Source organism: Dermochelys coriacea, chromosome 1 (assembly GCF_009764565.3).
Source record: "Dermochelys coriacea isolate rDerCor1 chromosome 1, rDerCor1.pri.v4, whole genome shotgun sequence".
Lineage (NCBI taxonomy): Eukaryota > Metazoa > Chordata > Testudines > Dermochelyidae > Dermochelys > Dermochelys coriacea.
Genome location: NC_050068.2, coordinates 146,931,970 through 146,955,019, shown reverse-complemented (window position 1 = coordinate 146,955,019; position 23,050 = coordinate 146,931,970). Strand labels below are relative to the sequence as shown.

At 42.8% G+C, this 23,050-nt stretch overlaps 1 protein-coding gene across 1 annotated transcript; it reads left to right on the top strand.

Moving 5' to 3' along the window:
- Window positions 1-11,627: 11,627 nt before the first annotated feature.
- On the top strand, window positions 11,628-22,511 carry NR0B1 (nuclear receptor subfamily 0 group B member 1). The gene is made up of 3 exons (XM_038373047.2): window positions 11,628-12,443; window positions 14,969-15,215; window positions 22,407-22,511. The coding sequence occupies exons 1-2, from the start codon at window positions 11,870-11,872 to the stop codon at window positions 15,211-15,213; spliced, it is 819 nt and encodes a 272-aa protein (XP_038228975.1). The 5' UTR covers window positions 11,628-11,869; the 3' UTR covers window positions 15,214-15,215; window positions 22,407-22,511.
- The last annotated feature ends 539 nt before the right edge of the window (window positions 22,512-23,050 follow it).

Sequence of the window (23,050 nt, the reverse complement as noted above, 5' to 3'; positions counted from 1 at the left end):
CTGAGTTTGGCCCAAAGAATCACAAACAGAAGAGCAGAAAAAAAGATATAACTACATTGGAAAAAACTCTAGAGAATATATTTTAGGGAAAAATTGATTCTGGCAAAGGGAATGGCCTAGATCAGGGGTTCTCAAACTTAATTGCATCGTGACCCCCTACTGACAACAAAAATTACTACACGACCTCAGGAGGCGGGACCACAGATTCATAGATTCATAGATACTAAGGTCAGAAGGGACCATTCTGACCATCTAGTCCAACCTCCTGCACAACGCAGGCCATAGAATCTCACCCACCCACTCCTACAAAAAACCTCACCTATGTCTGAGCTATTGAAATCCTCAAATCGTGGTTTAAAGACTTCAAGGAACAGAGAATCCTCCCTCAAGTGACCCATGCCCCATGCTACAGAGGAAGGCTAAAAACCTCCAGGGCCTCTTCCAATCTGCCCTGGAGGAAAATTCCTTCCCAACCCCAAATATGGCGATCAGCTAAACCCTGAGCATATGGGCAAGATTCACCAGCCTGATACTACAGAAAATTCTTTCCTGGGTAACTCAGATCTCATCCATCTAATATCCCATCTCAGGGGATTAGGCCTATTTACCATGACTATTTAAAGATCAATTAATTATCCCATCATTCCATCCCCTCCATAAACTTATCGAGTAGAATCTTAAAGCCGGATAGATCTTTTGCCCCCACTGCTTCCCTTGGAAGGCTATTCCAAAACTTCACTCCTCTGATGGTTAAAAACCTTCGTCTAATTTCAAGTCTAAACTTCCTGGTGGCCAGTTTATATCCATTTTTTCTTGTGTCCACATTGGTGCTGAGCTTAAATAATTCCTCTCCCTCTCCTGTATTTATCCCTCTGATATATTTATAGAGAGCAATCATATCTCCGCTCAACCTTCTTTTAGTTAGGCTAAACAATCCAAGCTCCTTAAGTCTCCTTTCATAAGACAAGTTTTCAATTCCTCGGATCATCCTAGTAGCCCTTCTCTGTACCTGCTCCAGTTTGAATTCATCCTTTTTAAACATGGGAGACCAGAACTGCACACAGTATTCCAGGTGAGGTCTCACCAGTGCCTTGTATAGTGGTACTAAAACCTCCTTATCCCTACTGGAAATACCTCTCCTGATGCATCCCAAAACCGCATTAGCTTTTTTCACAGCCATATCACATTGGCAGCTCATAGTCATCCTATGATCAACCAATACTCCAAGGTCCTTCTCCTCCTCCGTTACTTCTAATTGATGCGTCCCCAGCTTATAACTAAAATTCTTGTTATTAATCCCTAAATGCATAACCTTACACTTCTCACTATTAAATTTCATCCTATTACTATTACTCCAATTTACAAGATCTTCCAGATCCTCCTGTATAATATCCCGATCCTTCTCTGAATTGGCAATACCTCCCAGCTTTGTACCATCTGCAAACTTTATTAGCACTCTCCCACTCTTTGTGCCAAGGTCAGTAATAAAGAGATTAAATAAGATTGGTCCCAAAACTGATCCCTGAGGAACTCCACTGGTAACCTCCCTCCAGCCTGACAGTTCGCCTTTCAGTAGGACCCGTTGTAGTCTCCCCTTTAACCAATTCCTTATCCACCTTTTGATGTTCATATTGATCCCCATCTTTTCCAATTTAACTAATAATTCCCCATGTGGCACAGTATCAAACACCTTACAGAAATCTAGGTAAATTAGATCCACTGCATCTCCTTTATCTAAAAAATCTTTTACTTTCTCAAAGAAGGAGATCAGGTTGGTTTGGCACGATCTACCTTTTGTAAAACCATGTTGTATTTTGTTCCATTTACCATTGACTTCAATGTCCTTAACTAATTTCTCTTTCAAAAATTTTTCCAGGACCTTGCATACTACAGATGTCAAACTAACTGACCTGTAGTTACCCGGATCACTTTTTTTTCCTTTCTTAAAAATAGGAACTATATTAGCAATTCTCCAATCATTCGGTACAACTCCTGAGTTTACAGATTCATTAAAAATTCTTGCTAATGGGCTTGCAATTTCAGGTGCCAATTCCTTTAATATTCTTGGATGAAGATTATCTGGGCCCCCCAATTTAGTCCCATTAAGCTGTTTGAGTTTTGCTTCTACCTCAGATATGGTCATATCTATCTCCATATCCTCATTCCCATTTGTCATGCTACCATTATCCCTAAGATCCTCTTCAGTCTTATTAAAGACTGAGGCAAAGTATCTGTTTAGATATTGGGCCATGCCTAGATAATCCTTAACCTCCACTCCATCCTCAGTGTTTAGCTGCCCCACTTCTTCTTTTTTAGTTTTCTTCTTATTTATATGGTTATAGAACCCTTTACTATTGGTTTTAATTCCTTTTGCAAGGTCCAACTCTACTCGACTTTTAGCCTGTCTCACTTTATCCCTCCATGTTCTGACCTCAATAAGGTAGCTTTCCTTGCTGATCCCTCCCATCTTCCACTCCCTGTATGTTTTCTGCTTCTTCTTAATCACCTCTCCAAGATGCTTGCTCATCCAGCTTGGTCTACAATGCCTGCCTATGAATTTTTTCCCCTTTCTTGAGATACAGGCTTCCGATAGCTTCTGCAGCTTTGATTTAAAGTAATCCCAGGCCTCCTCTACCTTTAGATCCATAAATTCTTCAGTCCAATCCACTTCCCTAACTAATTTCCTTAATTTTTGAAAGTCAGCCCACAGACTGAGACCACCTGAGCCCCACCGATCCCAGTGCAAGGGTCAATGCCCGAGCTCTACCACCTTGAGCGGGGGGAAAGGGGGCCAAAAGGGGCCCTGTAACATAAGCCCTGCCACCCTGGGCTGAAGCTCTTGGGCTTCTGCCATGGGCAGTGGGGCCTGGGCTTCAGTCCTGGGCCCCAGCAATCTAAGCCAGCCTTGGCGACCCCTATTAAAATGGATCATGACCCATTTTGGGGTCCTGACCCACAGTTTGAGAAACATTGGACTAGATAACCAGAGAGGCATTTTTCATACCTAACTTCTGTGATGCGATGAAAATTAAGAAGGAGAAAATTAACGACATTGTTACAAATTTTCCTTTTCTGGGTGCCTGTTATAGAGAGTCAAATATGAAATTCTTATATCTAGTGAAGTTTTCCCTCATAGTCTTTCCATTGCAGTAAAACAACAGGCTTGGCCATAAAGTGTGCAATCATTTATTCTCTGAGGCATATAGTAATACATGGCCAATATTATAAGCAAATAAATAGGTCATGGACTAGGTCTTTGGAAAACTGGATAAGATCTATTGAGTCAACAATGATCTGAAATGCTGGGCAGCTGCAAAATATAAGATGTCTTGGGGATGTCAAAAATGTTAACAACAGAGTTACAGATAAATTAATTTTAGATTCTACAGGGGGCTTCTGGATAACCTAAATTTTGGATAATATGCATTTGGAAAATTGGCATTTACTCATAGTAAATAACTTGCACTTATACAGTACCGCACGAAAAACATATAACCTCTTAAGCCCAAGATATTTATAGATAAAGGAATGTTTGCCCACAACTATACCCACGAATGTCCATTAAGTTGGATAAGAATCATGGGTGTAACTGAAGGCTAAGTCTTACCCAAAGCTTATATTTTCTCAGAAACACAAAGCATGCACTTATATTTCCTTAACAAATTATTCCTTTTATTTGAAAACAGGAAGTATTTTCAAGAAGCTCATTCCCAGTTTAGACTACTCTTTAGATCAAATCAGTTACTGAGATAACAGGTGGAGAGCACCGCTTACAACAAGCAACTCCCTTTCAATCTATTCCAAGGCTTTTCTAGTCAATAGAACAATAGCTCACAAAGTTTCCTTCTTGTGCAGCACACAGATAATTAACTCTTTCTTAAATGGATTACAATATTCCTTATAACACATAATTAATTGAAATTAGTCTGATTGAGAAAGCACAATTACTTATGGCTCGTTCAGAAAGAGAAGAAAATCAGGTTTATATAGAATATTCATCTTCCCTAAGGTGCACATTAGGTCTTCCCCCTCCCCAGATTTCTGTAATGATTATTTCCTCATTACATTGATTCCCATTGGAATCAAAAGCATTGGTCTTTGGAAAGTTGGGGTTAAAGGGAATATTTTGTTTACTGGTGATATAGTTCATACTATAATCTTAGAAATGTCGGACTTGAAAAGAACTTGATAAGTCATCTGCACCGAGGCAGGATTAATACATTATTAGAGCATCTCTGACAGGTGTTTGTCTAATCTGTCCTTAAAAAACCTCCAATGACTGAGATTCCACAACTTCCCTAGGTAATTTGTTCCAGTGCTTAACCACCCTTACATTTAGGAGGTTTTTCCTAATGTCTAATCTAAGTTTTGATTGCTAAAATTTAAATCCAATACTTCCTGTCCATTACATCTTCTCCAATTTGTCCACATCTTTCCCAAGTGTGGTGCTCAGAACTTGACACAGTACTCCAGCTGAGGCCTTATCAGTGCTGAGTGGAAGAATTACTTCTCATGTCTTGCTTACAAGTACTCCTGCTGACAAATCCCAGAATGAGGTTCACATTTTTTTTGCAACAGTGTTACAATGTTGACTCATATTTAGTTAGTGACTGTCTATTTTCCCCACCTGGAGTACTCCTTCCTAGGCAGTAATTTCCCATTTTGTATTTGTGCAATTGATTATTACATAAGAACATAAGAATGGCCCTACTGGGTCAGACCAAAGTTCCATCTAGCCCAGTATCCTGTCTTCCGACAGTTGCCAGTGCCAGGTGCCCCAGAGGGAATGAACAGAACAGGTAATCATCAAATGATTCATCCCCATCACTCATTCCAAGCATCTGGCAAACAGAGGCTAGGAACACCGTTCCTGACCATCCTGCCTAATAGCCATTGATGGACCTATCCTTCATGAATGTATAACTAGTTCTTTTTTGAATCCTGTTATGGACTTGGCCTTCACAACATCCTCTGGCAAGGAGTTCCGCAGGTTGACTGTGCATTGTGTGAAGAAATACTTCCTTTTATTTATTTTAAACCTGCTGCCTATTAATTTCATTTGGTGACATCTAGTTCTTGTGTTATGAGAAGTAGTAAACAACACTTCCTCATCTACTTTCTCTACACCAGTCATGATTTTATAGATCTCAATCATATCTCCCCTTAGCCATCTCTTTTCCAAGCTGAAAAGTCCTGGTCTTATTAATCTCTCCTCATACAAAAGCTGTTCCATTTCTAATCATTTCTGTTGCCCTTTTCTGAACCTTTTCCAATTCCAAAATATCTTTTTTGAGATGGGGCGACCACATCTACACACACTACTCAAGATGTGGGTGCACCATGGATTTATATAAAGGCAACATGATATTTTCTGTCCTATTATCTATCCCTTTCTTAATTATTCCCAGCATTCTGTTCTCTTTTTTGACTGCCACTGCACATTGAGTGGATATTTTCAGAGATCTATCAACAATGATTCCAAGATCTCTTTCTTGAGTGGTAACAGCTAATTTAGACCCCATCATTTTATATGTATAGTTGGGATTATGCTTTCCAATGTGCATTACTTTGCATTTATCAACATTAAATTTCATTTGCCATTTTGTTGCCTAATCACCCAGTTTTGAGAGATCCTATGTAGCTCTTCTCAGTCTGCCTGGGTCTTAACTATCTTTAGTAATTTTGTATCATCTGCAAATTTTGCCTCCTCACTGTTTACCCCTTTTTCCAGATCATTTATGAATATGTTGAATAGGACTGGACCCAGAACAGACCCCTGGGGGACACCACTATTTACCTCTCTCCATTCTGAGAATTGACCATTTATACCTACTCTTTGTTTCCTATCTTTTAACCAGTTACCAATCCATGAGAGCACCTTCCCTCTTATCCTGTGGCAGCTTACTTTGTATAAAAGACTTTGGTGAGGGACCTTGTCAAAGGCTTTCTGAAAATCTAAGTACACTATATCCACTGAATCCCCTTGGTCCACATGCTTGTTGACCCCCTCAAAGAATTCTAGTAGATTGGTGAGGCATGATTTTCCTTTATTAAAACCATGTGGACTCTTCCTCAACAAATTATGTTCATCTATATGTCTGACAATATTGTTTTTTATTATAGTTTCAACCAATTTGCCCAGTACTGAAGTCAGGCTTACACGCCTGTAATTGCTGAGATCACCTCTGGAGCCTTTTTTAAAAATTGACGTCATATTAGCTATCCTCCAGTCATCTGGTACAAAAGCTGATTTAAATGATAGGTTACAGATTACAGTTAGTAGTTCTGCAGTTTCACATTTGAGTTCCTTCAGAACTCTTGGGTGAATACCATCAGGTCCTGGAGACTTATTACTGTTTAGTTTATCAATTTATTCCAAAACCTCCTCTAATGACACCTCAATCTGGGACAGTTCCTCAGAGTTGTCACCTAAAAAGAATGGTTCAGGTTCGGAAATCTCCCTCACATCCTCAGCCGTGAAGACTGATGCAAAGAATTCATTTAGTTTCTCCACAATGGCCTTATTGTCTTTTGAGTGCTCCTTTAGCACCTCGATCGTCCAGTGGCCCCACTGATCATAGAGCAGGCTTCCTGCTTCCGATGTACTTAAAAAAAATTGCTATTACTCTTTGAGTCTTTGGCTAACTGTTCCTCAAATTATTTTTTGGCCTTCCTAATTGTATTTTTACACTTCATTTGCCAGTGTTTATGCTCCTTTCTATTTTCCTCATGAGGATTTAACTTCCACTTTTAAAAAGATGCCTTTTTGCCTCTCACTGCTTCTTTTACTTTGTTGTTTAGCCACGGTGGCTCTTTTTTGGTTCTCTTACTATGTTTTTTTAATTTGGGGTATACATTTAAGTCAAGCCTCTATTATGGTGTCTTTAAAACGTTTCCACGCAGCTTGCAGAGATTTCACTTTTGGCATTGTACCCTTTAATTTCTGTTTAAGTAATCTCATTTTTGTGTAGTTCCCCTTTCTGAAATTAAATGCTAGTGTTGGGCCACTGTGATGTTTTTCCGGCCATAGGGATATTAAATTTAATTATATTATGGTCACTATTACCAAACAGTCCAACTATATTCACCTCTTGGACCAGATCCTGTGCTCCACTTAGGACTACATAGAATCATAGAATCATAGAATCATAGAATATCAGGGTTGGAAGGGACCCCAGAAGGTCATCTAGTCCAAACCCCCTGCTCAAAGCAGGACCAAGTCCCAGTTAAATCATCCTAGCCAGGGCTTTGTCAAGCCTGACCTTAAAAACCTCTAAGGAAGGAGATTCTACCACCTCCCTAGGTAACGCATTCCAGTGTTTCACCACCCTCTTAGTGAAAAAGTTTTTCCTAATATCCAATCTAAACCTCCCCCATTGCAACTTGAGACCATTACTCCTCGTTCTGTCATCTGCTACCATTGAGAACAGTCTAGAGCCATCCTCTTTGAAACCCCCTTTCAGGTAGTTGAAAGCAGCTATCAAATCCCCCCTCATTCTTCTCTTCTGCAGACTAAACAATCCCAGCTCCCTCAGCCTCTCCTCATAAGTCATGTGCTCTAGAACCCTAATCATTTTTGTTGCCCTTCGCTGTACTCTTTCCAATTTATCCACATCCTTCTTGTAGTGTGGGGCCCAAAACTGGACACAGTACTCCAGATGAGGCCTCACCAGTGTCGAATAGAGGGGAACGATCACGTCCCTCGATCTGCTCGCTATGCCCCTACTTATACATCCCAAAATGCCATTGGCCTTCTTGGCAACAAGGGCACACTGCTGACTCATATCCAGCTTCTCGTCCACTGTCACCCCTAGGTCCTTTTCCGCAGAACTGCTGCCGAGCCATTCGGTCCCTAGTCTGTAGCGGTGCATTGGATTCTTCCATCCTAAGTGCAGGACCCTGCACTTATCCTTATTGAACCTCATTAGATTTCTTTTGGCCCAATCTTCCAATTTGTCTAGGGCCAATCTTCCAATTTGTCATCAAGTATTGTCTCTCCTCTGGTGTGTTCCAGGACCAGCTGCTCCAAGAAACAGTCATTTAAGGTGTCAAGAAACTTTATCTCTGCATCCCCTCATGAGGTGACCCAGTCAATATTGGGATAACTGAAATCTCCCATTATTGTGTTTTTTATTTTAATAGCCTCTCTAATCTCCCTGAGCATTTCACAGTCACTATCACCATCCTGGTCAGGTGGTCGGTAATATATCCCTACCGCTATATTCTTATTATTAGAGCATGGAATTTCTATCCATAGAGATTCTATGGTACAGTTTGATTTATTTACGATTTTTACTTCATTTGATTTTATGCTTATAATGCCACTCCCCCACCAGCACGACCTGTTCTGTCCTTCCGATATATTTTGTACCCTAGTATTACATTGATTATCCTCATTCCACCAAGTTTCTGTGATGCCTATTATATCACTATCCTCATTTAATACAAGGCACCTCTAGTTCACTCATCTTATTATTTAGACTTCTAGCATTGGTATATAAACACTTTAAAAACTTGCCTCCTTTTAGCTGTCTGCCATTACACAATGTAATTAAATGAGAATCTTTTTATTAGACTGTTTCTGATCAGACCCTGCCTGTATTTTATCATTTTCCATCCTCTCATCCTCACTAGGACATAGAGATTCTCTATTAATAGATCCTCCCCTAAGGGATGTCCGAACCATGTGTTCTTCTGCACCTGTCAGCTTTCCCCCAGCCCTTAGTTTAAAAACTGCTCTGTGACCTTTTTAAGTGCCAGCAATCTGGTTCCATTTTGGTTTAGGTGGAGTCCATCCTTCCTGTATAGAATCCCCTTAACCCAAAAGTTTCCCCAGTTTCTAATAAATCCAAACTATCATCTCATCCACGCATTGAGACTCTGCAGTTCTGCCTGTCTAACTGGCGCCATGCATGGAACTGGGAGCATCCCAGAGAATCTCTTTCATAAATGCAGTACTTTGCATTTGTCTTTGTTGACTTTCATCTTATTTGTTTCAGACCATTTCTCCAATTTGTCAAGATCATTGTGAATTCTACTCCTGTCCTCCAAAATGCTTGCAACCCCTCTCAGCTTGGTACTGGCTGCAAACTTTACAAATATACTCTCTAGGCCACTATCCAAATCATGTATGACAATATTGAATAGAACGAGACCCAGGACAGATCCTTGTGGGAACCCACTCTATATGTCCTTCCAGCTTGATTGTAGTTGAGTAGGCTTCCTGAGCAGTAGTGCACCCACTTTAGAGTAGGTTTGTCTAGGCTGTGTTTCCCTAGTTTATCAGAAGTTCACCTTAGACAGTATCACTTGCTAAGTCGAGATATATGACATCTACTGTTCCCCTCCTCCTCCCCATCCACAAGGCTTGTTACCCTGTCAAAGGAGGATATTAGGTTGGTTTGACATGATTGATTCTTGACAAATCCATGCTGACTGTAAATTATAACCTTATCATCTAGGCACTTACAAATTGATTGATGATTTGCTCAAAGTTAAGCTGAGTGGTCTACAGTTGGGGATCTCTCCTGTCCTCTACAAGTTCTCAAAAATAAGTGCTATTGCCTCAGAGATCTCTTCAGCTAGTTCTTTAAGTATTCTAGGATGTATTTTGTAAGGCCCTGATGACTTGAAGATACGTAAATTGTCTAAATAATTCTGAATTTGTTCTTTCTCTATTTTAGCCTCAGATCCTAGCCCATTTACACGGATGTTCATTATGTTAGACGCTTGATCACTGCTAACCTTTTTGGTGAAAACTGAAACTAAAAAGGCATTGAACCTATTCAATAATATGGTAGAAGATGAGAAGACATAATTGTTTAAGATGACGGATGGTTCGCAAACACCATAGGAAGATGAAATAGGTATATAAAATACATAGAGCCAGATTTACCCAAACCCGGTGAAAGGTAGTGAACATTCAACTCCCTGTGCCAAATTGATTGACTTTTTTGTGATGGTGGGGGTATGCCACCCCCTACCCTTCCCTTCCTCAAGCTTTCTACTGGGGGATAGCATCTTTAAATCTCACCCAGTGTGTTATAGAAACTCTGCTGACAGAGACTACTGAGCCTACGCAGCCACTTTCCAGCTCTGCTCTCCTCTGTACCCCATTGTATAGGGGAGGTTGCACCTGTTTACCCCCTTCTTCAAGGAAACCTAGAGCCTCAGGTTAATTTAGCACTGGGAATGTAAAAAACAAAGACTGGCATAAAGGGAGGAATTTCCACCATATAATTCTCAATTGGTGCCAATGTAACACCCTATATTTATGTGCCCCATGTGCTCCCTCCTTTGGGAATACCCCATGGAATTCCCCCCAGCCTTGCCTTTCCCTTAGGGAATTCCCACCCCTACCTGGCCCCTCCCACAGAGAGATTGGGGAAAACTCTGCAGGGACTCTCAGGAGCGAAACTGCCTGTCTACCAACACGTGGCCCCAGAGCTCAGGTTCCATGAGGTGCTGGAGTCAAAGGTCCCTTCCCCAAACTTGCGGATGTAACCAGCACTCTGCGGGGCCCCTGCTGTGCAGAGCAGCACCAGTGGGCAGAGGCAGGTGGCACCGTCCTGTGCTCCAGGTAGAGGTGCGTGGCAGCTCAACCCCTCGCCCCACTTCAGAGAGTGCCTCTGGAAAGGGGAAGGGGAGGAGCAGGTGTAAAATGTTGCATCTCTCCCTCCACACAGACACCTGAAAGCAAGGCAGAGGGTGAGCCACGAATAATGCCAGAGAATACACTGGAGGGTAGGGATAGGGTCCAGAGTCACCTAGACAAATTGGAGGATTGGGCCAAAAGAAATCTGATGAGGTTCAACAAGGACAAGTGCAGAGTCCTGCACGTAGGAAGGAAGAATCCCGTGCACTGCTACAGGCTGGGGACCGTCTGGCTAAGCAGCAGTTCTACAGAAAAGGACCTGGGGATTACAGTGGATGTGAAGCTGGATATGAGTCAGCAGTGTGGCCTTGTTAGGGCTAATGGCAAATTGGGCTGCATTCGTAGGAGCATTGTCATCAGATCGAGGGAAGTGATTATTCCCCTCTATTCGGCATTGGTGAGGCCACACCTGGAGTATTGCGTCCAGTTTTGGTCCCCTCACTACCGAAGGGATGTGGACAGACTGGAGAGAGTCCAGCGGAGGGCAACGAAAATTATTAGGAGTCTGGGGCACATGACTTACGGGAGAGGCTGAGGGAACTGGAGTTATTTAGTCTGCAGAAGAGAAGAGTGAGGGGGGGATTTGATAGCAGCCTTCAGCTACCCGAAGGGGGGTTCCAAAGAGGATGGAGCTCGGCTGTTCTCAGTGGTAGCAGCTGACAGAACAAGAAGCAAGGGTCTCAAGTTGCAGTGGGGGAGGTTTAGGTCGGATATGAGGAAACACTCTTTCACTAGGAGGGTGGGGAAGCACTGGACTGGGTTACCTAGGGAGGGGGTGGAATCTCCTTCCTCAGAGGTTTTTAAGGCCCGGCTTGACCAAGCCCCGGCTGGGATGATTTAGTTGGGGATTGGTGCAGCTTTGAGCAGGGGGTTGGGCGAGATGACCTCCTGAGGTCCCTTCCAGCCCTGATCTTCTATGACTATAGCTCTCAAGCCGGGGGCGACCTGGCGCCAGCAGCTCTCCGGCTCCCTCTAGCCACCGCAGTTGCAGCAGAGGAGGCGAGCGAGAGCAGCAGCAGCAGGAGGGGGAGGATTTCCCCCCCCCCCCCTCTCTGCCAGTAATGAGCGTCTGCCCCCTGGCACGGCTGAGCCGCGGCGCGGCTGCACGCGGACGCCCACGGTATAAATAAGTTAAGGGACGAGCGGCGGGAGCTCCCGGCCTGGCTCAGCCCAGCGGGCAGGAGGGGACTCTCCCCCCCCGTCCCCCGCGGCGCCATGGCGTGCGTGGCCGGCTGCCGCTGCTGCACGGAGCGCCGGAGGCAGAGCAGCATCCTCTACCACATCCTGAAGAGCGAGGGGCGGAAGGAGGCAGCGCCGCCGCCGCCGCCGCCGCCGCGGGAGCCTGCGGGGCCGGGCTGCTCGTGCGGCTCGCGGCGGCGCGTGGCCCTGCGCAGCCCGCAGGTGGCGGGCAAGGCGGCCTCGGCCGTGCTGGTGAAGACGCTGCGCTTCGTCAAGAGCGTGCCCTGCTTCCAGGAGCTGCCGCTGGCCGAGCAGCTGGTGCTGGTGCGCAGCGGCTGGGCTCCCCTGCTGGTGCTGGGCCTGGCCCAGGAGCGGGTGCACTTCGAGACGGTGGAGACGGCGGAGCCCAGCATGCTGCAGCGGCTCTTAACCGGCCGGCGGCAGGAGCAGCCGCCGCCGCCGCCGCCGCCGCCCCCCCCGGGCAGCAGCCCGCAGCTGCCCTCGGCCGGCGAGATCCAGGCCATCAAAGGCTTCCTGGCCAAGTGCTGGAGCCTGGACATCAGCACCAAGGAGTACGCCTACCTCAAGGGGACCGTGCTCTTCAACCCGGGTGAGTGACCGGGGCTGCCGCCGCCGGCGCCTTGGGGCCGGGGTTCCCCTCTCAGCTGCACCGCCTGGGCATTGATCCCTAGCCAAGTGGGCTGGAGAAGAGAGCGGGGCTGGAGGGAGGTTGGCAGAAGGAGCTGACAGCATTTTAGTCAAGGGGGAAACGCTTGAAAGCTGGAGCTTTTCTTTTCTTTTCTTTTCTTTTCTGTTGAAGGGAGCTTTGCGTTACATGCACTCAGGGGAAGGAAAGGGAGGAGGGTAGGGTCGCCACCTTGCCAGGTTTTCCCAGGAGGAAGCTGCCAGAGAGATCTATAAGGATGCTCAGAAGGCACTGCCAGCTGTCCCATTTCATGGATTCAGATCAGCCTGGGGTCCTGTTTCTTTGTTCCCCCTCCCCCCCCTCCCCATCTGAGAGGTGGCAACCCTAGAAGAGGGGCAGACTATCATTTTCCCTTACAGGTGCAACCTCCCAACAATTGGAAAACTTTGGCCTGGGCTACACACTAGGAAAATTAGGTTTGAGAGTAGCAGCCGTGTTAGTCTGTATTCGCAAAAAGAAAAGGAGGACTTGTGGCACCTTAGAGACTAACAAATTTATTTGAGCATAAGCTTTCGTTAGCTACATCCAATGAAGTGAGCTCACAAAAGCTTATGCTCAAATAAATTTGTTAGTCTCTAAGGTGCCACAAGTCCTCCTTTTCTTTTTAGGAAAATTAGGTTGGTTTAACTACATCACTCCAGGGTGTGAAAAATCCACACCTCTGAGCAGCATAGTTAAACCAACCTAAGTCCCTGTGATTCTTCTGTGGACCTAGCTGGGGCATCCCAGGGAGGTGGATTAACTACAGCAACAGGGGAACTCCTGCTGTCAGCATAGGTAGTGTCTACCTGCTGCTTTAGCATTTGAAGTGTAGACAAGCCCTTTGCGGTGCTTGGGAAGAGAAGGGAAGAATAGGAGGTGGTGCTGTGGGATCTTTTTCAGGTGGAGAGTGCTTTGTCCAGTTTAGAGTCTAAAAGCCACTGGTACTAAATGACCTGTCTCGGGGGGTGGGCAGTATATATTTATTTCTCTTTCATCCTATGAGAAAAATGTCTCCTCTTTCCTGTTCGGCCAGGTGTTTGATAGGTATCTTTCCAGTTACAATTCATACATGAAGACTAAGCAACTAGCTAGAGTGCCCCCTCTCCCCCGCTCTCCTGCTGGTAATAGCTCACCTTAAGTGATCACTCTGGTTACAGTGTGTATGGTAACACCCATTGTTTCATGTTCTCTATGTATATAAATCTCCCCACTGTATTTTCCACTGAATGCATCCGATGAAGTGAGCTGTAGCTCACGAAAGCTTATGCTCAAATAAATTTGTTAGTCTCTAAGGTGCCACAATTACTCCTTTTTATTTTGTGTTAAATAATTGCTTCTGAGGATTACACCTTCTGCCCACTTTCTTTGTTACAAAAAATTAATCATGGAGGTTGGTTAGTGATAATAATAGTCACTGTATTTTTATTTCTGAACTTGCAACTTTGCAAATTCAACAGCTGCACCACAAGCCATACGGTAAGCATTATGGTTTGGTTTCTTAAAATAATCAGGTGGTAATTCATAACTGCAGTTAAGAAAAATTAATGGATCAAAGTGTGCTAGACAAGGTTTTCAAAGAATAAAAAATTATCATCTCAAGATTTAGAAACAGAATCTGGTTAGATTAAATGAGGAAAGCTTGTATATATGTATGCAGAGTTTGTTTAAAAAGCAATATTTTTATATAGTCTCACAATAAAGTCAGATATGTTAACAGTTGATTTTTATTTTTAAAAACCTACCTGAAATATAACAGCTTGTTGTGCTCAGATATACTACAGGAATGTTTTAATTAATATTGTCAAACTTAGACCAAGAAGGAAAAGTACTGAACTTGAAAACAACTCCAACTCCCCTATTTTGTTTAGTTAGAAAGCAAACATCCTATCACATCTTGGAGTTAACTTGCTTATCATCTGCAATGTGGAGCTTGTTCCAATGTAGCAGGACACATTCATATGAGTAGAGCATTTGCTAGTGGTCAACAAGTTATTAGCAAACTTGTTCTTTTTATTGTTATCTTTACTATTTACATGGTATATTTGGCACCTTGAAGATCAAGGTAATAATCCATACCGGTGTCCATATTTTATCACCTACAAATTATATACTTTTAAAAAATATGAATATTGGAAAATCATTGCAATCTAAATTTAGTTGCATAACTAAGAGCAGCACTGCATGTCCAGAACAGCAACGTGATGAGATTTTGGATTGCACTGTTAAAATCTGTGCATATCTACATGCAAGTTGGATACAATATCTCTAGCTGAAGCATTTTAATGCAGAAAGGTAATTACATTTGGCTTGTTCCTCATCTAAGAACTTCATATTGATGTTTATGAGTTACCAGTTAGCTGGCATGCTGCAGGATGGCCAACTTCCATGAGTTGTTTTATAGATAAAAACTTTGTAAACGGACATTTAGTTTCCTGTTTTTCTTTCAGATCTGCCAGGGCTGCAGTGTGTACAATATATCCAGGGACTGCAGAGGGAAGCGCAGCAAGCTCTAAATGAACACGTCAGACTGATTCATCGAGGGGACCAGGCCAGATTTGCCAAGCTTAATGTTGTTCTTTCCTTGCTAAGATCCATTAATGCTAACGTAATTGCCGAACTATTCTTTAGGCCAATCTTTGGAACAGTGAACATGGATGACATGCTGCTGGAGATGCTTTGTGCAAAGTTATAAAGGCATGTATACAAATAAATCCATTACTAAGGAAGTCCTAGAGCAGAATAGTGTAAAGTACTGTAAATAAACTAATTTATTCTTTTTACATAGATAGTATTTTTGTATTCAATAATAAAATATTCAAGTTCTGAGATTTAATTTTTATTAAACTTCTTGCTTTCAGAATAGGATGTACAGCCATGAAAATATATGCCTTTTAAACCATTAATGAAGAGTTTTAGTTTCCAAAGTGAGATGAATATTCTCTGTCTTTGAATAAAGGTCAGGCTGATCTGTGTTATGTTTTCAAAATGAGCAACCCCCACTTTTTCCCAAAGCATTTTTGTTTTACATTTTAACACATTTCTTTAGAGAGTCAAAAATAGGATAAAAGAGCCAAATTACTTTGCACATTTCAGTTACATTAAATATGATACCTTAGTCACAGCAATCTTTATAGTTGAACTATGGGACTTATCCATAACCGCTGAAGTCAGTAAAGTCTTTCTGTTGATTTTATCAGGCTTTTGGATGAGTCTGTATTGAATAGTTAAGGGAACCATTTACCTATGGGCTTGTGTACATTGGGAAATTGACCAGAATAGCTATTGCATAATAAATTATTCTGCAATAGTTATTCTGGAATAGCTCCTTTTGTGGACACTCTATTGTGAAATAAAGTCATTTTATTCTGGAATAATTAGTATGGTTCTAAAACAGAGTAATTATTCTGGAAAAAATCACTGTTCATTACCATAAAAATTACTCCACAATAACTATTCCAGTCAATTTTCCAATGTAGACAAGCTCTTAAATAATGTGTTGCAAACATTTCAAAATTGATTGTTCAGATTAGTTCAGATACTTCCAATGCCGTGGCAAAATGTTAAATTTAACAAATGTTGGACTCTGGGGGAAACAGAACTCAGTCTAAACACAGGAAACTCTTTACAAAGCCATAAGAACTATTGGTATACCACAGATAGTTGATTTATTTCACCCCTAGGCATTTGCTATAAAAACTAGCATTCAGTGGGCCAAATTTTGATCTTGGTTCCACCTGTGGAAACATAAAATTACTCCACTGAAAGTATGGAGGTTTCAGAGTAGCAGCCGTGTAAGTCTGTATCCACAAAAAGAAAAGTAGTATAAGCTTATGCTCAAATAAATTTGTTAGTCTCTAAGGTGCCACAAGTCCTCCTTTTCTTTTTGTGAAAGTATGGAGTTACCCTGGATTTACATCACTGTTACTGCAATCAGAATCTGGCCCACTGTGTTTAGTAACATATATGTGTCTCACTTAGGCTTTAAATTAAATTCATTTTCCTTATTTGCTTGTCTTAGCCCAGTGGTTCTCAAAGCCGGTCCGCTGCTTGTTCAGGGAAAGCCCCTGGCGGGCCAGGCCGGTTTGTTTACCTGCCGCGTCTGCAGGTTCAGCCAATCACGGCTCCCACTGGCCGCGGTTCACTGCTCCAGGCCAATGGGGGCCGCGGGAAGCGGTGTGGGCCGAGGGATGTGCTGTGCCCTCAACATTCTTTTTGTTCCTTCTCCATTAGTTTGTTTATATTATCAAAGACAAATCAGAAAATGAAAAAAAGACTTGTGAGATCATGTAGTCCACCTTTCTCTAATGTGAATAGTTCCCTATAGCAAATCATTCCCATTCTCTGATCTCACCCAGTCCCAGCGCTCTGCAGCAAAAGTTTGAAAGGCATATAACATTAAGGCCCCATTCCATGCTAGGACAATAACCCACTGCTGACAATGGCTAGCTGAAATAAGTTCTCCTGGCCATTGAAAATGGTTTAGTTTTAATGTGGATGGGGGAGTGAGGAAACAAAAGAAAACCGTTTTCAACAGGGAAAGTATGATAACTACCAAGGATCATGCTGAAGGAATTTTTATCCAATCTCTATTATTAACTAGGCATTTCCAATATCTGCTGAAGAGGAGAGCTGGCATGGTCGGAGAAAACATGTTGGTGACAGTCATTATTGGCAATGGATCATTTTCCTAGTTTAAATGGGGGCTTATAATGTTAGTTTTCTTGCAGATTTTTTTGAGCTAAATACCATTTTACCAGCAAGATTTAATGAGAAAGGTAAATATAATGAGGGGGTTACAATTTGAAACCTAATGGTCAAAATGTATTTCTTACAAAATGGTAATTAAAAAGAGATGAGTCAAGAAGGTAATATCTTCTGTTGGACCAGTTTCTGTTGGGTGAAAGCAACAAGCTTTCAAGCTATGCAGTCCCAAAGAAACGGTCTGTGTAGCTCAAAAGCTTGTCTCTTTCACCAGCAGAAGTTGGTCCAATAAAAGATATTACCTCACCCACCTGATTTCTCTAATATTCTTGGACCAACACAGCTACAACAACATTGCAAACAAAAAGGTAAATTAAAACATATCATGAAATGATCTCTTTTTTTTTCATCTTTAAGTGGTTTAGGTGGGAGCTGACGTTGCTTCTGTTACTATGGGCTTTCTATTTATTAAAAGGAACTCTTTCAACAAAAATAACGGTCTTGTTAGTGATTAGCCCTTACACAGCCATTCAAGGAAGATCCCATCCTATACCCACTTACAGCTGGCTATGTAAAGGGTGGCTATTAGAGCTGGTCAAATTTTTCCAACAAACGTGTTTTGTGTTGAAAAGGGCGTCTTCGGATTGGTTTAAAATTTTCTGTTTTTCTAACAAAATTGGGAAAGAAAAACATGTGTTGGTTTTCCTTCTCCTCCCCTTGCCAATTCTCTCCCACTTTTCCAGTAGCAAGTGGGGGGAAAAAAGGGAGAAAAATTGAGCTGAAGTGCTTCAATCTAAACAAATCCAATCACTGTTGGAACTGAAACTTTATGTAATAACCTCTCCTACTGCCATGTGTTTTGTAAAACCTCTTAAAACATGGTAAGGGCGTGCCTAGCCCTCATGAAAGTTATTCTGGGGTGGGAGGGTAACTCCCAAAGTCTTCGTTAACCCCAGCCTCGATACACCCCATGCAAGGGCCAGGGATAATCACAGCCCCTCTGCCCAGGGAAAGGCAGGGATTGGTTGAGGAGCAGTCTGCATCATGGGCGCTGACTCTGTGGCTGGAGCACTCATGGGGGAAAAAAAACAAAATGTAGGTGTTCAGCACCCACCCAGCCACAGCAGTTTGGCAGCTCAGGTTGGGGCTTGAGGGAGGGCGGAGAGCAGCGAGCAGCGGTCTCAGGGAGGGGGTGGAGTGGAGCGGTGGTGGGTGAGAAGAGGTGGGATCTTGAGAGCCAGAGCAGGACCTTGAGAGAGGAGGAGGGGGGATGGGAAGAGGTGAAGCGAGGGTAGAGTCTTGGTGGGGGTTGGGGGTAGAGTGGGGCAGGCCTTGTGCCAGAGCTGGGATGGAACATCCCGTGGGGAAAAGTAAAACTCAAGGCCTGTAGTCTGCATCCAAAAGAATTATTAATTGTAGTAATAGTATTACTGGAGTACCAGTGAGCTCCAATCATGGATCACAGGTTTCAGAGTAGCAGCCGTGTTAGTCTGTATTCGCAAAAAGAAAAGGAGTACTTGTGGCACCTTAGAGACTAACAAATTTATTAGAGCATAAGCTTTCGTGAGCTACAGCTCACTTCATCGGATGCATTCCGATGAAGTGAGCTGTAGCTCACGAAAGCTTATGCTCTAATAAATTTGTTAGTCTCTAAGGTGCCACAAGTACTCCTTTTCTTTTTGCGAATCATGGATCAGGATCCCATTGTGCTAGGTGCTGTACAAACACAGAACAAAAAGCCCCTCCCCCAGAGAGTGATAGCACAGCTTGCACGCTCCTTTTGTATGCTACATAGCTTTGGCAGGGACTGTGTCTCCTGAGAGAGTCTCCTCTGGAACTTCCTCAGGAGAGAGGTTGCTCTGCATCACTTAGTCCTGGCCTGTGTCTTAAAGGCACAGTCAGGTTCTTAAATTCCTATGATAAACTGACAGCTAAATATACCAACAACAAATCTGTAAAATAGTTTGTATGATCTTAGAATAACTGGCTGAATTTTCAAAGGCCTAATGCTCAAGTTGCTGAAATTTCTCTCTGTGTCTGTCTGTCTGTACCATGGTAACTTTTGAATGCTGTATCTGATCAATTCCAAAATATCAGGGAACATTCTAGGCATCAATGGGAAGAACCCTATAAATGTGGGGGGGGAGGGAAATGAGGGGCACAGATTGCCCTTTCCTCTGGTTAGCAGATCCACAGTTGGAAGTGTCTCTGCCATTGTCTGTAGATCAAAGAACTGGCTGAAGGCAACCATTAACTCCTTTCAGCATAACAATACCCAAAGCTAATCTCTGCCCATCTTCTCAATAGAGTGTAACCTGTTAATACTCTGAATGACATCTTCCAGACAGAGAACAGTAAGGGTGGAAGAAAATGGGGAGTGCACGCAGCCCCTAGCATGTGGGAATGGAGCACACAGGATCCCTGGCAGGAAGGTGATCGGGGGACACTGATAGAGGGATGGGGGAGATTGGGGATACACATAGCCTCCAGGCTGTGGGACAAAAGGTAGAATAGAGGGCAGAGCCCCTGGGAGGGAGGGAAGAGGGAACGGGGTACACATAGAAACCTTGGTATGGGGGGGAGGGGAGCATAGAATCCCTGGCAAAGGGACAGCTAGGGGACTCTGGTACAGAAGGGAATGGGGGTGCACATGGAGCTCCTGCCATAGTGAAGGGAGAATGAGAGTCCCTGATATAGGTGAGGCAGAAATGAAGGGCACATAGAACTCCTGTTGGGAGGGAACCTGATATGGGGAGGAAGGAGTTGAGGGAGGAACACAGAGCCCCTGCCAGGAGGGCAGAAAATGGGGAATGCTGGCATATGGTAGAGAGGGAAGGAGGGCACACAGAGCCCCTGGAGAGGGAAGGAGTGGGGAAGGGGACACACAGCCACCAGCATGAGAGTGTGAGTGTGAGTGAGTTGTAGAGAGTCCCTGAATCAGAGGGCGATGGGAAAATGGCAAACAGGGACCTGGGGGGGGGAGGGTAGGGATGAAATGGAGAAATGCAAGGATCTCCTGATAGGTGCTGTGCTCTGCCCGTAGAAGCTGTGAAGTGTGCGACCCTTGAGTTGGTTTCCAAGGAAGCCCTATAAGCCAACACCTTAGAAAATTGCCTGAGAGATTTGTGCATGCACACTAAACAGAAACATTTAAAATGTTTCTTGTATTTATGAAAATATGACATGGCAAATTTTTTCCCCTTCACAAATTCAGGTCTTTTTTTTTTTTTAAAAAAAGCTTTATTAAATCACTTCACTCCTTGCACAAAGAGCTTCTGTTTCCTCGTGAAGGACCAAGGCGAGTCACTTAGACCAAGTATTAAAGGAACAAGCCTAGGGCCAGTAACCAGGCTATATGCTAAGGAAGAATTTTGTCAGACCTGAACACTCCAGGGACACTAGTGTATGCGGCCCTAATGCAGCATACTCTTCCGTGCAGTGTGCCTCTTCACAGGGACGGTGGGGAGGGAACAGAGAAGCATTTGACTAGAGGAACCACATAGTAGCAAATCGATAAGGCAGGAGGCATGATGGTAGAACTGCTGACTAACAGGTGGTGATTGAGTGCAGAAGCCCAGCAGAATGCTTCTGATTTAAGGGCTATGGAACCTAAACACCCTAAGCTCAAAATCACTTCATTTTACAGAATACAGGGTGGGAATAACATGAGCACAGCTGTTCACTCTTGCGAACAGGCATGCTAGCTACAATGTTCGGCTCTAGCTGAAAGTGACAGAGGAGGGCAGCCTTACTTAGAGGGAATTATAATAGCTGGGTCTCATGGTCACAGGGAAATGTTTCCTGTCACTTTTGGGGGGGGAAGGGGAGGGAGAAGAGACATATTTGCACTACATATTGACATGTGACTTTCTGTAGAAAGGGGCTGGGTCAGCAATCATACCTGGTTTGCTAACGCAGCTCACTGCTTCCGACTGAGCCTCTTCTGTGAGAATACAAGGAATGAGTCTTCTCATAACAGCGTCCTGCACTCATTAGACAGACATCTACCTTACAGTAAGAATGAAGCAACTCTGGTGCATCCAAAAGCAATATTACAGAAACACCTGTCCAGGGCAGAGTCTAAGCTAAGTAAAAGGGCTATACCAGTTAGATGTGCTGGAGATGAGCCTTCTAAAAGACTTAACAAATTATATTTCAATGTCCACATAGGTGGAAGATAGTTAATGTGTTGTTTTTGTTGACAAAAAAAAGTCAATTTTTTTTGGGAGAAGCTAGGCTCCCAAAAGAACGGCCTTTTTAATTTGTTTTTGTTTTTTTAATTATTCATGTTGTCTTGTTGACTTCATTGGAACTATTCATGTCAGATGCACAGGATCGGCTCACAATATGTATCTAAACAATTTTCAGACATTTTGATAAAAACAGTTTAAATGCCAACACACCATTCTAGTGCTAAACAATGTGGCAAAACACTGTCTGTGGGATTTTGGGGGAAACATCATCTGGGCATTACAAGGATACAATCTCGTCCTTGGATATGCTTGTACAGCTCTGAAGAGCAGTTCCAGGAAAACAAAACAAACCAGGTTTAATTATCTGGAGTGTTAGAATAATTTGAGTTGGGATACCTTTTCTAGAATGCTCCTAAAGGAAGCATATAGAGGATATTAGTTAACATTCTAATGTACATATTGACATTATTCCCAGGCACATTTAAATAAATCCATTATTCTCTCCCTAACATTGGTGACTTAAGCACTGCCCTCCTCATAAGCACATTTCCCCAGAGCTCACATATTTCACAGGCATTTCAAACTGAAAGCAGCCTTTCCACAAATTTCATTTAGCAATCCTCATGGTGACAGTCCCTGCTGGATAAAGTCACTGCTGTCCATTTTGCCCAGTAATAGCTATTGCCACCTACACCAACCTAGATACCCAGCATTTCTATTCAGGAGTGCAGTGCTAGCAATAGTGAGTTTCTAATCACAAAGTGCCATTCAGCAGAGGTTACTCTTGGGAGATACCTTTTCCTCTGAAGAGATTTGAGAAAGTAAAAATCACAAGAAACCTCATATTTTCAGTGAACCTGGTTAAGAATGTTTCTTTTAGATAAGAATTAAATGGTATTTATTCTTAATCTTCTGTTTTCTAGTTTAATGTATAACCTTTGTTCAGGTAATCTTTCTAATAGCTTATTTTAAACTTTTTTTTTTCCTTCAGCAGTTTGCTCTTACAAATAAACTATGGACACACAACACCAACTGAGCAATATCTATTTTGCACCCAAAGAAGAAGCCATGTAAATAAAGTGTGTATTTTCTGAAATGAGTGTGTGTAGCACATTGAATCTGTAATAAGTTGTCATTCATTTTTGTCTGTTTAAAGACAGAAGTACTTCCTCTAGTGGACATTCTAGCATTATAGTAAACATTTAAAAACCTTCAGAAAGCCATTAAGTTATTTAGCAGTCTTTCACCCAGAAAAACATAAAGATAATAATTGACAGATGCAAATAAATACTATAACAAGCCCTTTTAAAATTTGGAGAGGCATTGTTAGATCAGTGAAGCACATACTGCCTCCAGCTTTGTTACATGATCAAAATCAAGCATTCTGCATTTATGATGCACAAAAGATAGATTCAAAGAGTCAAAACCACTAGAGCAGCTCTAAATTGTAGATTGTGTAAAGACATTTAAGTCAAAGTTAAACAAGACTAATGTGGACATGAAGCTATAAGCTGGACAGTATGGACAAATACTTAACACCACAAAATAAGTAAGAGGCCAAATTTACTGCTGGTATAAGTGAAACTCTGTTAAAGTCAATAGAATTGTAACGGTTTATGCCAACAATGGATGTGA

Coding starts and splice junctions, on each gene's coding strand:
- NR0B1 (XM_038373047.2), top strand. CDS start 11,870: ATGGCGTGCGTGGCCGGCTGCCGCTGCTGCACGGAGCGCCGGAGGCAG. Junction 12,444..14,968: donor GACCGTGCTCTTCAACCCGG/GTGAGTGACCGG, acceptor TTTTTCTTTCAG/ATCTGCCAGGGCTGCAGTGT.